Source organism: Sycon ciliatum, chromosome 1 (genome assembly GCF_964019385.1).
Source record: "Sycon ciliatum chromosome 1, ocSycCili1.1, whole genome shotgun sequence".
NCBI lineage: Eukaryota > Metazoa > Porifera > Calcarea > Leucosolenida > Sycettidae > Sycon > Sycon ciliatum.
This window is the reverse complement of record NC_088643.1, coordinates 75,116,938-75,133,369: the sequence shown is the minus strand read 5'-3', so window position 1 is coordinate 75,133,369 and position 16,432 is coordinate 75,116,938. Positions and strand designations below refer to the sequence as shown.

Genomic DNA, 16,432 nt, shown 5'->3' with positions numbered 1-16,432 from the left:
AGCAAACATTAAAGTACGTCGCAAACATTAGGCAGTTTACAGTATGTGGCTTTGGTTGCGGGGAGGGGGTGGGGGGGGGGGGGGTGGGGGGCAAAAGAGGAGATGGGCACCGCCATCACTATGTGCAGCTCCATGAAACAAGGTGTCTAACACCTCCTGCCCCTATGCTTAGAATTGACTATTGGCTACTTTTACCTTGACCCGTGCCGTGGGGGAGAATGTTATGCCTTGTGGAGAGGAGGCACACGGGGGGGCTATGTTGTCACTGTGTGTGTGTATGTGTGTGTGTGTGTGTGTGTGCGCGCGCGTGTGTGTGCGTGTGCGTGCGCAACTGTCGCACAGATCTGTAGTATGGGTGTGCGTTGTGTCAGTGAAAGGCTGAACAAACCCATCCTGCTACGAGTACTGTACAGTGTAGCCGTGGCATATGCATTGCATGCGTTACCTGTATAGTGTAGCCCTGGCATATGCATTGCATGCATTACCTGTATAGTGCACAGTGTACAGTGGACACGTGCATGTGTGTTTTGTCTGATTGCGTGTGTTCTCGATGTCGCTTACTTGTTCACTGGTCGTGATGGTTTCTTTTCCTTTTTGTGGTGGCAGAGAGGTCAATCGTTCCAAGGACGTCAGTGCTGACCTTCCAAAACCTGTTGCATCGTGTGCCTTGTTGAAGGAAGTCCTAAAGAAGCCAAGCGTTGCCCAACAACCAACAACAACGGCGGCAGCAGCTTCCTATTCGAAAGCACAGTCGAAAAACCAGAAGGCTATTGTGGAGAAGCTGTCCTTGGATAGGACAAGTACAGAGCACGTGCATTTTCTCCAGAAAAGTTCACCTCAGGTGCCGATCCTGCTGCTCCTCGACAGTCGGCTGCCCCGGCGGCCTCTTAACCAATATTCTGCCCCTTCTGCTGTGCAGTGCAGATTAGAGAAGGAAGCAGAAGCGGCATTAACGGCAGCGAGTACCCCGTGCCCCATGGATACTAGTGCCAGTAGCGCGTCACCGCTCAAGCAATCTAGGGCCGCCGTCCCTGCCACCAGCAACAGCAGCACACCTACAACTGCTAGGACACTAAGCGCTACACCGAAGGCTGGTGGTGCTTGCTCGGCAACACAGGCACGCATCAGCTCTGTGCCACTTACTGGCTCCAAGCCGTCCACTGCTACTGCGAATTACAAGCGACCTGCGACCACACCTCTTGAAAATGTGAGCAAGAAGCCAATGGTGGCTGCTGCTGCTGCTTCTACTCCCGTTAGTAGCGCAAACAAGAAGGCAAGTGTTGCCACTGCCGTTCTCACACCAGCTGCTAAGAAGACACCCACTGCCGTGGCGAAGACGAAGCCATCAAGCCGGACCATGCGTTGGGTTGACTGTAGTACACCAACCACACCTGCTGCAGCACGTAGGTCTATAGCAGCGGCAGCAGCAGCAGCAATGGCCAAATCTACACCCACTGCAAAGAAAACAACAGCGTCAGCTTCCCTGGTGTCTGCAGCCTCATCTTCCATCGCATCGTCCACTGCTGCAGCCAGATCCAGTATAGCAACGCGGTCAGCTACGAAGGCTGCTACCCCAGCAACCAGCAGCACAGCTGCCTCTACTGTGGTCGGTCAGAAAGCATCGAATGGTGTCGCTACGCCTGCTCGCAGTACAGCCGCTAATGCAGCTACACCTCGCTCACTGCCTGCTAGTGTTAGCAACCACCGTAGCTCACTGCCTGCTAATGCAGCTACACCTCGCTCACTGTCTGCTAGTGCAGCTACGCCTCGCTCACTGTCTGCTAATGTTAGCAATCACCGTAGCTCAGTGTCCTCGAGCACTTCTTCAGTGTCAACGGGAAGTAGAAGTCAAGCAGCACCTGTAGCCAGCGGTGGATTGGCTTCAGGCTCAGTCAGTACATCGCGAATACATTCTTCTCACACAGCTGCAACAAGTGCCGCGAGCAAAGTTGCTGCCAGTGCGTCGTCGTCTTCCCTGCCTGTAGGTACACAGCACTCAAGTATATCTGCTCTGTCACAGGCCATCGCCATTCGCTCCAGCAATGAGTCTGCTCTTGCGGCTGCTGCGTCCCTCGCCGCCTCTGTCACAGGCCATTCGCAGATGACCGTTGGGCAGCTGTACAGCGGTGCATTGCAGCCCGGTGGTGTAGCAGCTCCACGTGTACCTGCTCGCAGTGCACCATCACCTGCAGCCGCCACAACACACCCATCACCGGCACCAGCAGCTACAGCACCGGCGACAGCGGGGCTGATCACGGCGCCCAGTGTTGTTCCGGCACTACTCACTACTCAGCATGGTCACGTCAGTGGCTGGCTGTATCATAGCGAGAACGGACCGCAGTTTGCACTGCCGTCAGCCTCAGTCAATGATGCTGTTGCCGTGAAGTGCTTGGAAGCACTTGGCAAAGGCGAGGGTCGCCTCACCATTGCCAGCGCACCCAATGGCTCGTTTCCTGTAGCGCCCAAGAAATAGAGCTGATAGCAAGGCCAGTGCCTTCTCTTTGTTTAGTAGCGGGAACGACTGTGGACGAGGCACTGCACTATCTCATTGCAGATGATGTAGACTTTAGACTGTGACTTGCCAGTCATCAGTCAACATCGGTACATGTGCTCTTGGATTTACTTGCATTCAGCATCATCTTGACTCTTAGATCTCCCAACTTGTGTCAGTAGGTTCTTTACTTTGTTTCGCGTTTTACTGTAGAATAATCCCCTGGTGTCATAACCAGTTCCGCTCATACTTAGTCGCACCAAATAAATCACGTTTTAGGCTCGGTGGTTGTCATAGATGGTCCCTTTGTTTCATGTGCAGGACTAGATGTCCTCTCCTATGCCGTATCTAGCCAGCTAGTTGCAGGCGTGCATACATAATCTCCAAAAAAACTAATGTACATAATTATTATGTTTTCTTTCCTTTGCCATGGTTTTCATCATGCTCTGCTACCGATGCCCCACCGCCACTCTTTTGTTTTACTGAACATGACATGTCCTCTGCGCAGTTGAAAATACATGTTTGCCTTGGCAGCACAAGCAGGCAAGGAGTCGTTCAGGCTAGGCTTCTGCTGATTCTAACTCCAGTGCATGATATGTCTTGCATATTTGCTTGTTTTCATGTCTTCCCTTGGCGTGCTTGGTCCCTTTTCTGTTTTTATTTGAGGTACGAAACTCTTTTCTGTTGCTTTTAGAGAATACTCGGCGTGCAGCATATTCGTTTCCGTGATTCCGTTTTATTAATGATCATCATATTCCATTATTCCACCAGTTGTCCGGGTTTGGAGGACTAGCTACTTCTGGCATGCACACCTGCTGCTGTAGTCTGTTTTTATTAAATGCATTATACACTGTAGATCCACTGCTCCTGCTTCTGGTGATGCCAAGTCTCCGTCAAAATCCAGCCTTTTTATTTCAACCCTTCAGCTTTTTGTGATAAGCCATCTCTCACTTGCAGTCCATCACTTTCTGGTACTTATCTTCTTTCCTTCTCACCTGTCCATGTATCCGAGTGTGCTCTATCTCCATGCACCCGTACAGTACGATAAAGACCAGTGCTTCTAACGAATTGCCGTGTTCTCTTGGTATGCTCGCTGCCACTACGCAGATCTGCTCTCAACTCGATAATTATCGTCTGCATACAGCTTGCTCTTGGTATTGTCCTTGCGTCTGGGCTTGCAGTCATACTACAAAACATGCATGCCCCCCCCCCCCCCCCTCTAGTGTGAGGTTAACACCACTGTGTCGTATACGCATTGTGGTAATATTGGTCATTGAGGCGACAGCCAAGTAGGAACGCCTGTTGGAGTACATTTCACACTATTCTTTGCCACCACAAACTGGGCAGCATTACCTGCAGCAGCACTCATCTACACTGGCTACAGCAAGGTTCTCAAATAGATAGCAAAACCCCTTTCTGCATACATGTACTTGGTGATTTTACTAATTTCTGGCCAAAAAAAGCTGCTTCTTGCGGAGTGCAGGCATGTCCCTTGACACGTGAAGGAGAATATGTTGGAATACGCACATGACTGCTCGGCAACGACGTTTTCATGACATCCCACATTTATTGTACTGATCTACTGCGCATGCCCTTCATGGACGTCATGGGGGTGTTCACAGAGTGGTGTCTTGAATGCAGACACGCTGGATGTGCATGGCTGTAGTGCAGTAGCAGAAGCGACCCTGGCACCCGTATACCGGTACTGACGCAATTACACAAGACATCAGTGAACGGCAGCACCACACCAGTGACCAGTGTCATTCTCTCATCAAACGGTGTGTGTGTGTACGCTTCAGAAACCGTCAACACGTGCCAGCACTCCAGATGAAGAATCAATGAAGGAAACATAAGATAAACTCGCGAGCGGCAAGTAAATAATTGGTAGAATCAAAATAAATGACCAGAACCAGGCCCGCCTGCAGGTCCTGGATTCTCAACATCAACATAATAATTATAATGAGTACCTCGCTATAATCATATACATCACCATGCCATGCAAAGCGGGGAAGTCCCTAAGATTAGGGCCTGAAATGGCAAAACGTCACTGTATAGAGTGATCAGAGGAGGAGGCAGCAACAGCACGGTGTTCTGTGTCGTTATCAGTACCGTCGTTCTCTGACAGTCTGCTGCGAGGTGTTGCGTCATCATCATCATGCTTAGCGTCTACTTTCATCCTTCGGTACTCTTCTTTGTAGAACAGAGAGAGAAACCTGGTGGGACACAGTGCATGTACATAATTTATAGAGAAAGACTGAGCCATTGATAAGGACAGGTAAGGTGCTGGGCAGGTCGAAGACAGCATGATGACAATTCAATACGCAGAGGGAACTAAAGTCACCTCCGCATATACACGTATGCAGCCAGTACTAGCCAGCATATGATGCACAAGAAAGAAAATATTTTTTAAGCACGTTCCAAGGAAGTCACCTCTGCCAGAAAAAAAGAATTAGGTACGGATATGTGGCAGTGATGGAGTGGTGGCTGCGCCTGCAACTGAGAGAGAGACAAGTGATGAGACTTTGTTAAGGCGACATAGAACCCATGCCAACATCATGGTATATTGCCGCTCACCAGTTCTTTCAGCTAATACGGTGGCAACATGCTAAGTCTTGTAGGTTGCCATCTGAACAGTGCCTCAACTAGTAATTCATTCCTCTCACACCTACATACACCATGCCACCGTCGCCACCACCACCACCACCACCACCACCACCACCACCACCACCACCACTAGTGTGCCTCGAAGAACGCAAACGCAGAGTCTTACCAGCAAATAACCACCATGCCCGTCATCAGCCAGTTCATTGCCTTGGCACGGCCGGGGTGAGACTTGTCAAAGAAACCTGCCATGCCGGCCGCCTGCAGCATGAACAAGCACAACAGCATTCAGGATGATTATCAATATACACGTACATAATTATTATTATATCAACTATGATACCCAGTGTACATGCACAGTTTTCCTTAGATCGTAAAAACAACAACAGGACACTAGAGAAGTTGGTTGCTCCAAACGTGGAGCTCACACTTCCTGCCGACTTGACTGACACCTCACTGACTCACGAATACCGTCCACAACACGTAAGGAGCACGTTAAAACAGCTGTACATCACTTGACCACCGCTCAAGGGAGGAATGAAACCACTCACCTGAAACACCAGACAGGAGAAGTTGTTCAAGCCGATCAGCACCATTACACTGATACCTGTACAAACATTCCCATAAACAGCACGGGACAGAGGAAGGAGTCACAAACACTGAATCCGGTACAAAGGTAGCATTGGTGACAAGCGCCCTCTCCACACTACGGTCCCTGTTCTACAGATCCTGATCCCAACACTGCTGTGTAGCAGTAGGGAGCGTTAACACTGCCAAGTACATGTACAAGTACATGCATGAACCGATCGGGGAGTTTTCACACTACAAAGCTCGTTCATGAACTACTCGAGGCGTTTCTTTCTACATAGTTTGTCTCCTTTTCCACATTTCGCAACAGGTCCGTCGTCAAACGCAACTGCCTAGAGGGGAAATTGGGGAAGGAGAACAACATCAGGCTACAACTAGGGCCAATGAACCTATCACAACGTACAGTACCATGGGATGTTTTCAAGCTGATTGGGAATTCCCCGCACACATACCTCTCCAAAATAGACATCCGACGAATGGGTACTTGATGGCGTGAAACCTGCCTAATATCAAATACAGTACACATGCAACATGCACTAAGCAATCGTGTAATACACACTGTAGCTTACTCTCCGGTACGGGATAGGTTGCTTCCACGCAGGCCTCGTAGAAAAGAGGAGCAGACGCGTTGAGAAAGGTACTGCCAAGAACCGCTGTGACAAAGATGGCCCTGGTGCTCTGCAGGGCTGGGGCAAAGTGTAGCCAGCCTTCCAAAGCCATCGAGAACCAGATGTACAGCACACCAGCCGACCCAAACATTATCAGGATTATACGCTTGAGATGACCAGGGAAGCTATAGTAGTAAGCACAAACAATACACAAACAATGAAGTCACAACAATGAAGGTAGATCATGAATAATACCAAGCGTGTAGTGGTTCTAGATCGCACCAAAGATATGCCATTGGTTTACAACTATTCACGATTGACATGCACATACACATGCACATGTTCAGTTGTGGCAAGTAAAATCCACACGGATTTTCACATACGGCAACCCGGCACCCCCAGACATTTCGTGTTCTTAGTCTTCACGTATCGCAAAGAAGATGTTCTGCTCTACGTTCATGCAGAAAACCACGCGGAATGTGAATTGGAAATTACCCGGCCCAAATTTGGCAGTTTTCTGATGACCTGCTCCCTAATTTGACACGCAGCAGATCCGTACGAATATTTTCTTTGCGTGTGCCACAGCGTAGAGATACTCGTATTCGCATGGAAATCTGGACTCCAAACGCGCGAAGCCGTAGACTCTCTACTCACCCAGACACCTGTTCACTACATGCATGTGATTTCTCTATGGTCCACATAGCAGAACCTCTCTAAAGTCGTCAAAACCAGTTTACAGTGCTGGACGTGTACATCGGTCTGGATTTCATAAGCCACAACTTGTGGAACAGCAGAAGGGCACAACGACAGTCAGACATTGGGAACATGACATTGAATTTGAGTGGCTTACAAATCGGCAAACGGTCCAGCCACACATGCGACAATGACTCCCAGAATAGTGCTGGCAAAGCCAATCCAGGACGTGCTGCGGAAGAACATGTGAATGTTAGCAGAGTCTGTAAAGTTGTCCGAAGAATTGAGAATGATTGACAGAATCGACGCCCAGGCACTGTGAGAAAACAGGAGAGAGAGAGAGCAACACATTGGAAACACAATCTACCTTGAGAGAGAGAGAGAGAGCAACACAATGGAAACACAATCTACCTTGAGAGAGAGAGAGAGAGAGAGCAACACATTGGAAACACAATCTACACAATCTACCTTGAGAGAGAGAGAGAGAGAGAGCAACACATTGGAAACACAATCTACCTTGCTTGTCAAATTAACTCTTAGTCAGAGTTCCTTCATCGTCAAAACAGGCAGTTGGCCCGGAATACAGAAATCAGAATTGCCCGAAAATGGTACATTGTAATGCAGTAAAAAAAATTTAAAAAATTTAAAAAACGGGTGCAGAGAGAATCAATTTGGCATATCTCAGTATCTCAACTCAAACGCTCAAACTACGGTCTCTTTGCTGCATGAACAGTTCAAATGACGTGTGCAGCAAAGAGGCCGTATTTTCAGTGTTTGAGTTGAGATACCCTCTAATGTGTAAATGGCAACAGTGGATTCTGCGAGTGCCTGGAAAAGCTCATCTCAGTATCCGTGAGACAAACGGGTGACAGCGCTGGCCCCTGACTAGCCTTACCTGAACACGCCCGATGTCACACCACCGCAAATAGACAGGATCCAGAACGTGCGGTTGCCCTTCACCTTTGACCAGCAATTCTTCAGGCTGACTCTTTGTACCTCGGATGATGCACTCGGTGGAGTTGGTGGTGCCTCGGGAAAGTACACTGCCACGGCCAACGTTATGATACCGGTAAGAATGAACTGCCACAACAGCATCGTCTGCATGCCATAGTTACTGCATGAACAGGAGAACACACACATACACACGTACACACACACACACACACACACACACACGCGCGCGGCGCACACCAACACCAACACACACGCACGCACGCGCACACACACACACACACACACACACACACACACACACACACACACACACATGCATAGAGAAGAGTGATTAGGTCAGTCCACAGGGAGACAGAACTAATCACGATTTTATATTTTAAATCGTTCAACAACACTGGTGTTCTTCAGAAAGAATGATTCATTGATGTCAAGAAGGCACAGACTGATTCATTGATGTCAAGAAGGCACAGACTGGCTTATAATAGAAAGGAGCAATGGCAATGTGAACATTAGAGCAAATAGAAAATATCGACAACCTCAGCCATGGAAGCCACACTGACAACTTCCACACGCTTTTGCAGACATGCAAACTTCACACGAGTGCGTTAGACAAACATGTGCACACACACGCACGCACGCATCCACCCACCCACCCACACATACATACACACACACACACACACACCCACACATACATACACACACACGCGTGCAGTAATACATACATGTATGAACACACACACACACACACAGTGACACACACACTCACACAGTGACACACACATGCAGTGCACAAGCAACAACAGGCAGTTTCACCTGCCTCGTCCCCAAACCAGCGCTCTTACTTTGCAAGGAACGGGATGAAGAGGAACGCAACTGCCAGGCCGGCAAACGGCGCCATGGCCCCGATCGTGGTGGCGGTGGTGCGTTGATGTGGCGGAAACCAGACGGCACTAAGCTTGGCAGGGGGTGCCGCAATCAGCGGGCCAGCGAGGCCGTTCAGGATCTGGCCGAGGTGGACCAGGGCGAACATGCTACGGCCCGGCGGTGCAAAGACACGCACACCCGCGCCAACCACCTCCAGCAGCACGGCAATGAACATGGTGTCACGTATGCCACGCCGCTCCAGTAGGTACGGACAGAAGAGCATGCCGACGATGAACGTGATCGGGCCCCATGCTGGCATGCGTGCACATCGTAGAACAAATGCAACAAAAAAAACAGCACTCAGAACCTGCTTCCTTACATGCCATGGAATGGCAAATTTTTAGGGGTCAAAGGGGTGTACCGGGTACCCGACCGTTAATCTCAGGTACCGTTAGTAAAACGGTACCCGTTTGGATTTTCATGAACCAGTCAGTACGGAGCAGCACTGCTGGGTTCGTGTATTCCAGGCGGGAGTCAATTATTTACAACTCCATGCTTGATGTCTGCATTGTTGTTGCATTTTCGCACCTAGTAGATCTACTCCTGCGACTATCAGACCCCAATCGATTCGCGAATCACAATGTGATATCAAAATGCAACCCGAGAACAGATGAATTAAACTCTCGATTTATGTGAAAATTGCACAAAAAATTATACATGGCTGCTAAAGGGTACCCGTTAACCCGCCCTTTAAGAAAATTACCCGTTCGTTAGTTAAAGGTACACCCGTTTGACCCCTACAAATTTTCATGCAATGTGTTTTCCTTGAGGGGTAAGAGCGTATCTTCTGATACCATACACTAGAGTATCTACTCCGTTTGCTCGCATTACCCAAAAAGTGGCTGCCACCTGAATCCTTCTATCGCTAAAATACTAGTAAATGGTTGTTAAAACGTCTACAACATAAAATCGCTAAATACATGTATATTGGTCGCCAAAGTTTAGGGAAAGTAGTTGGGTGTGTCCACCTAACTACTTTCTACAAATGAAGCTGCAAGATGCCTCGAAATTACTCCTCGCAAAGTTTTGGGGTTCACAGTATATAACGTTATTCGATTAGTCGTGTCCAGAACTACATCCGGATTACCAAGAATTCATAGAGTACATGCAACTCTGCACATGGGGGTCTGATCTCTGAGTTACGGGTGCTCTGCGCGGCGCCGCCCGCATAATGTACTAGTAGCCACGGACTTTGCAACTACATGTAGCTGGGCCATTGGGTCATTATTGATCTGGTACGGTTTCCTGCTGCACCAAAGTGCGCTTTTCTCGGGGACTTTGGATGGTTTTGTACGTGATGTGTCGCGCACAGGCTAGGCAGTGCCTTTGAACCTACCGTATACTCATGAAATCGTTGTGGCTAGACCTTAGGGAAATTCAAATTCAGGCAGCTTGTTCGTCATTTCACTACGTAATAAAGGCAGCGCGCCGCGCATAGCACCCATAGCTCGGAGATCAGAGGTGTACACTCTTGGGGTTATGGACTCACTCTTCGTGGGGATTACATTAATAATATTTTATCATAGTGACGCACATAAAGGCCCATGCGCTTATGAGTGAGTTATTGCGTTATTTGCGGGTCGTTTCGTGTCACACATAGGCGCATGCGCTTGAGCTGCTAGTGTACCGGTACCTCGCATAATTATGCAAATAGTGTGATACCGCAATGCACATTGAACTATGTGAACATGGTGTTTTCGTGGTGTCCGTGGGTCGCGGATGGACTGCATTTAGGTTCACTTGTAAGCCCATGCGCATATTTGTGAGGGTGCGCTTATGCCCGGGTATAGGCACATGACTGTGCTTAAATGCACGTCACTACGGTATGCATCAGGAATATATCCAAACATCAACCAGTGCAAAGTCACCTGCCAGCATATCCACTTCAGAAGATGATACATCATAGTAGTCCTCAGTTTGCTTTGCTATGGTCCCGAACGTGACCCAGATCTGCTCTTGCTGAATACCCGTCAGTAAGAAAATGAAGAGCACCAGAAATCGTGATTTGTACGTGCGATAGTGCTGTGAGGAGTCGGTGGAGGTGGTGGTGTCATCATTTCCATTGCTGGCGCTGCTCCCATCGACAGTAACACTGTGGCTCAGGTCATCGCTCCTTCGAACATCCTCAAGAGGCGTAGATCTACGGGCCTTCGAGTCCAGTAAACTGCTTCTCTCATTTGCACCACTACCTTCCAACGGCATTCTTCGAAAAATTGGTTCAAAATGCAAACAATACCGTAGATCTGCTGTCCACGTGGTATCTATCAACAGGTGGAATTCCCCGGAAGGCCGAGTACATAATACGAGCACTTTGAATCTGGCTACGGCAGTCGAGTCTAGTTGGAGTGGAGGCAAGGCTACTGTCAGTAAACTGGAGACAGCAGTGGGTGGGCTACCCCTGGGGAAATCTGGAAAAGGAAATAGTTGTCACTGACTTGGGTCGGGTGCTTCACCACATGCAAAATGTTGCCTGCTATGCTCTGCGATCTGCATGACAGTGGTCAAGAGATGCTTGATGCTGTCAAGCAGGGACTAGTACTAGGCACTTCAGTCACGTGACATAACCTGTCAAAAAGTGCTAACGCTGAATCGCGTACATGCGTGGCACCACGGAAAGGCGCATGCATAGATCGATCTGTAGCTGCACGGAAGCTGCGCAGGGCCTTCTCGTGTGGCGCAGCGTGTAGCTGAGGCTCTCAGCTTTCGTTTGAGCCCACATACGTCACGATGCGGCAATTTTTTGAACTCACGTACAGTTCGAGTAAAATCGGCAAGGATTTTTTGGGCATTTCACTTGATTGCACGCATTTGCCATGTAGCTCATCGTCTTCAGCGTCGTATTTCCTTTCGGAATCAGTTGTCCTCGTTCGTCCGACACTTTGCGCATTGCTGCGCAAGAAGAAATAATGCGAGTTGATATTGAAAGCGAGCCGCGGCAGGCGTCCTCCCGGCAGTAGTCCTTGTTCGTCGGAGCCCATGCGCATGGCTGCGCAAGAAGAAATATTGCCAGGTGTTATTGGAGTCGCATCGGAGCAGTCGTCCTCTCCTGCAGGCGACGAGTAGGACAGTATATACTTCGGCGACTGGACCAAGAGAGCTGACATCAAAACGGCCTGCTTGGAACAAATCGTCAGCTGATCAGCAGGTGGCTTCCAGCGACCAAGAAAAGCATTGACGGTGATAATAATTATAACATGAATCCAGCACACACTCTATGCACAAAATCTCTCATGCTGGAGTTGCTGAAGTTTCAGTAGTCCCAAAAATTTGCAGACGATGTTCTACATGTGATAGTTTGTCATTTCTTTCCGTCAAACACCCAGTAAAATTCAGTCTGCCGCTCATTGTTCTTCCGTACTCGTCACCAAGTCAGTACTGTACATGTAGCAACAATGTGTTCTGGCACTGAATTATTGTAGTTACTTTATCTTACCTCAAAGTCTCATTATGCTTTTCCAAAGGCTTCTCTGCACTGTTTTCATGCTGTTGCGATGGAGTTGCTATGCTGTTGCTATGGAGTTGCCATGGTGACCACACCCGATATCTTCGTCTGAGCTGCCGGACGGATGAAAAATGCGAAGTTTTTCCAAACCATGCTGTTTCTGCATTCATCTGGTTATTTTGACCTGCTTCCGGCAAGCCTGGTATTTTGCCACTATAGACACTGAAGCAAGTCCTGCCAATTCTGATATGCTGCTGGTGCCGTCGAAATACTGAAATTGCCGTTATTCAATTCTCCGACTTTGGATGGCTATATCTCTGTGCCAAGTTATTCTTTTTGCTTCAAATTTTCTGTGGAGTCTTCCTAAACCTATCTGAATCGGATACAAGAAAGAAATACGAGTATTTCTGGTTTTGAAAAAACCGCCTGAAGTGCCTACTAGTACTACACTACTACTTTGTAGTCTACAGTGCTGGCAACTGAAATCCGACCCCCTGGGCGGCGCAGCGCGCCGCCCAGGGGGTCAGATTTCAGTTGCCAGCACTGTACCAAGATTGAAGTACAGTCATGTAGTTAGTTGCCAAGAAGGCAAGAGTACAAATAATGGGGTTATGTACTCTTGCCTCTTGGTTGTGCCAAGAGTACATAATGGTAGTGGCATAACCATGATTGTTTCGTGTGATAACTGATTATTAATATTATTATTAAACAGTCAAAAGGGGAAAGTCATTAGTCGGTTGCCTTGCTTGAAGTCTGCCGATCCGAACCCAGAGCTCTATAATGGAGAACGCAAAATTGATATGCAACCAGCAGCGGCGTTCGTCGCAGACTGTGGAAGGTCCAACACGAGAGAAACCGAAAGGCTCTCACCGTCTCAGGGTTGGGACCAGGGAGTGGGAAAACAGTATCATTTTACTACTCACTGGTTGGAGTCGGTTGGAATCAGTTGGAATCTGTCATGTCAACAGGCGGTTCCCTGTTCATACATGTCACATGCCTGCCGTCAGGCCGTTGCTAGCATTTGGCCAATCAGAGCAGCATCGTGACCCGGGCATTATCAGTCAATAATAGGGAGGTTTAGTTCCCACGTAACGGAAACGCGTACGTGGGTGATCCACGTAAAGTGGATGAAGGGCACCCACGTTGCAATGTTGTGTTTAGTCACACGGAACAAACAAAAGCATGAAGCGAAAAGCCCAAACCTGGTCAAAGACCAGGGAGTCGTAAAATGCCTATTTTACAACTCCCTGTCAAAGACGAAGCTACCCGGGCCTAAGAAGCTCATCCAATATTTTGATTTCGTGCTTCGGAAACTTCTTCAACTGAGCTACCTCACAGCTCGCACAATGCGCTCCATTCTGATTTTCACCCACGTTTTGGCGGAACGTGGGTGAACCTCCATACACGGTATGTCGTGAATCAGAAAACGTCTGTACATGGGTCACTGAGTATCACGTGGTACACACACGTAAAGTACCCACGGATTACGTGGGACTAAACCTCCCTAATGCCCAGGTAGATCTACTGTGTGCCCATGCCCATTACGGTAACTACCCCAGACATCACCGTACATGTACTACACACGCTGGCGCAGTGCCACTATACCAGCCAGGCAGGTCATACCTTTGGTTAGGCCATTCGGACCGGGTGACGGTGGCAGTACTTCAGCGCACATAAAACACCGTAATGGGACTATTTCTACAGGGCACCACATGCACTCGCACAATTCACACAAAACGAAAATACTTCTGTGCGTAGGCAGAAAGCCATGTTTCTGACGGCAGCCGGTGATTAAGTTAGCGACTCAGTCGGACGCCCTTTTCAGGCTTTTGACTGCCCGGACTCCGTGTCGCCTCAACAAAGGTTGGGGAAAGGCCTTTCACGGAGCTGAAGCACTGAAGCGCTGACACTGAGCGAGACAGTGAGTGTCTGAGAGTGCCGCCAAGTCTCACCGAAGCCGTTCATGAAAACGCACCAGGCCGTTACAGGTCACTCGGTGGAAACAGAGTTCCGCACCAAACCTTGGTGAGACAGTTACCACATTTATGCGGTGGTCTTGCCAAGCCTAGCATGATTCTGTGGTATGTGTCGTTGTTCGATAACGTTATCAACATCAGAGATCAGAGATCGGTTTCAAGCGGCTTGTGGCATAAAGAGATCCTGCTGTTTACAAGAATTACTAGTAGTCTGTAAGTCTAAACTTGAATGGGTCCAGGCACCAGCTACCACTGGCCTGCACAGTTCATATGCCACTTAACCGATATACCGACCGTTATAGCGTAGCACCTTTACCGTTTGAGCCCTATCAGGAATGCAATGTATATCCAAACATCACCCGACTCACCTGCCAGCAAATCCACTTCAGAAGACGATGTATCATAGTAGGCCTCGGTTTGTTTTGCTATGATTCCGAACGTGACCCAGATCTGCACTTGTTGCATAACGGCCAGTGAGAAAATGAATAGCACCAGAAATCGTGATTTGTACGTGCGATAGTGCTGTGAGGACTCGGTGGAGGTGGTAGTGTGATCATTGCTGGTGCTGCTCCCATCGACTGTAACACTGTGGTTGAGGCCAGTGTTCCCAGCCTTCACAGTACCCACACTGTCACTGGCACTGTGCTCTAGATCATTGCTCCTTAGGACATCCTGCAGCGCATCGCCATCAGGGGAGGTAGATCTATGCCGGGCATTCGAGTCCAGTAAACTACTTCTCTCGTTCACAGTTACACTGCTGTCTTCCAGTGACATAATTATGATGGCTTCCAAGGATTTGCAAATCACTATGATTGTATTCTATGCGTCAGTACTCATAGATGCTGAATGCATCAGCAGCTGGTCAGGTGTAGCTCCGGCAGGTCAATGACTTATCGAGTTATGTCGATCCGGAAAGCAAGTTAGTTTTATGCTTCTTCGCCCTGCTACAGCCGCTAAATCAGTGAGAATCAGCTCCAGCAGCGACGAGGAGCGAATGGCCAAACTGCCTGACCCCGACCAGGTGGCAGCAGACGGATGGAATGGTAGACACTACAACAGCCACTGTAGCTGCTTTCACTTCTCAATGGACTGCCTCCTACTCAATCTGCGGCGGACTGGTTCTAACACAATTATCGTGATCATATCATGATCACGTCGACTGGACAAACAACATCAACATGTCCACAACTGGCACAAGTACCGTGACAGTGCGCCCCAGCTCCCCCCCCCCCCCCCCCCCCCCCATTGACCAGATGACGAGCGAGGAGGAGTAGGTGGAGCTCAATGAAACGCAAGAACCGTGATCAGTTCTGCTGCTACTTCAGTTGCCGGCTTGAGGCTGTGAACATGACAATCATTGTCACCGGCGTCAGTAAGTTGTGCTGGGGCCTGATTGGGGATGAGGGGGTGCCAGGCCAGGAGATCCGTTAGCCAGCCGGCTGAGCCCAGATGAACTGGCGTCTGCCTTGCTTGGAGGTTTGGGAGGAAGGCTGGACATGACAGTGAAACTCATGCCATTCATAGCAGAGAGTAGGCTACTCCCCCCCCCCCCCCCCCCCCCATGGACGAGTCTTGCTGAAGACAAGTAGTTGCAGCTGTCTTCAAGTGCCATGTTATTGTTGGCCGTTTGCTGCATCCCTACAGGCCTTACTAGAGTACAAGCAGTGCTAGCGAGTGATGTAGGGCCAGTAAGTTGCTAATGGTTACAAGACTTCAAGTAGGGTCATGACTGGGCCAAGGCAAGGGAGAAAATCTACTCTCACTACGAGTACAAGCCCCCGGAAGGCCCGTTAGTAAGAACTTCGGAATCTGTGGGGCTGTAGTACTAGTACCCTGACCCTGTTCGATCATTGCCGGACTTAAATAATTTTCGAAAAAGCTGACCCATCCAATTCGTGCAAAACGGGCTTTTGCCAATGATGTTCATTTCCGGTCAAGTACTAGTATCCCCCTTGGCCGGAGCACGTGGAATCCCGGTGCTACTGCTACGACCTTGCTCTGGCTCTAGCCCAGCGACACAGAATGCAGGTTGCTTGCTTTGCACGGGAGCCTTAATTGTTCATGTATAGTTGTGTGTTGAATATCCAAACAATCTGAACCGGGCCTGGTTCATTGGATGAGTGAAGTTTGGATAATTGACACACAAGTGTAC

At 49.0% G+C, this 16,432-nt stretch overlaps 2 protein-coding genes across 3 annotated transcripts in view; one reads left to right on the top strand and one right to left on the bottom strand.

Annotated features, from left to right (window-relative positions):
* Positions 1-3,635, top strand: part of LOC135805453 (uncharacterized) — a 38,280-nt gene extending 34,645 nt beyond the window's left edge. The window contains exon 27 of the mRNA XM_065319485.1: positions 607-3,635. Coding sequence (XP_065175557.1) covers positions 607-2,473 — 1,867 coding nt within the window. The 3' untranslated portion in view covers positions 2,474-3,635. The remainder of the gene's footprint in view (positions 1-606) is intronic.
* Positions 3,636-4,221: 586 nt separating this feature from the next.
* On the bottom strand, positions 4,222-15,411 carry LOC135805451 (solute carrier family 49 member 4-like). Of its 2 annotated transcripts, none has more exons than XM_065319483.1 (8): positions 14,649-15,411; positions 8,781-9,114; positions 7,877-8,095; positions 7,139-7,297; positions 6,250-6,473; positions 5,644-5,699; positions 5,262-5,353; positions 4,222-4,704 (listed from the first exon to the last, which is right to left on the bottom strand). In XM_065319483.1, the coding sequence occupies exons 1-8, from the start codon at positions 15,052-15,054 to the stop codon at positions 4,536-4,538; spliced, it is 1,659 nt and encodes a 552-aa protein (XP_065175555.1). In that variant the 5' UTR covers positions 15,055-15,411; the 3' UTR covers positions 4,222-4,535. The 2 variants fall into 2 exon arrangements, with proteins under 2 accessions (XP_065175555.1, XP_065175556.1); XM_065319484.1 differs by lacking the exon at positions 14,649-15,411 and adding an exon at positions 10,731-11,326.
* Between the last annotated feature and the right edge of the window lie 1,021 nt (positions 15,412-16,432).

Excerpts from the sequence above, each read along its gene's own strand:
- LOC135805451 (XM_065319483.1), bottom strand. The coding sequence starts at position 15,054 with ATGTCACTGGAAGACAGCAGTGTAACTGTGAACGAGAGAAGTAGTTTA. Across the intron at positions 7,298-7,876 it reads GTGACATCGGGCGTGTTCAG|TGCCTGGGCGTCGATTCTGT; the intron begins GTAAGGCTAGTC and ends GTTTTCTCACAG. Across the intron at positions 4,705-5,261 it reads GGCATGGTGGTTATTTGCTG|GTTTCTCTCTCTGTTCTACA; the intron begins GTAAGACTCTGC and ends GTGTCCCACCAG.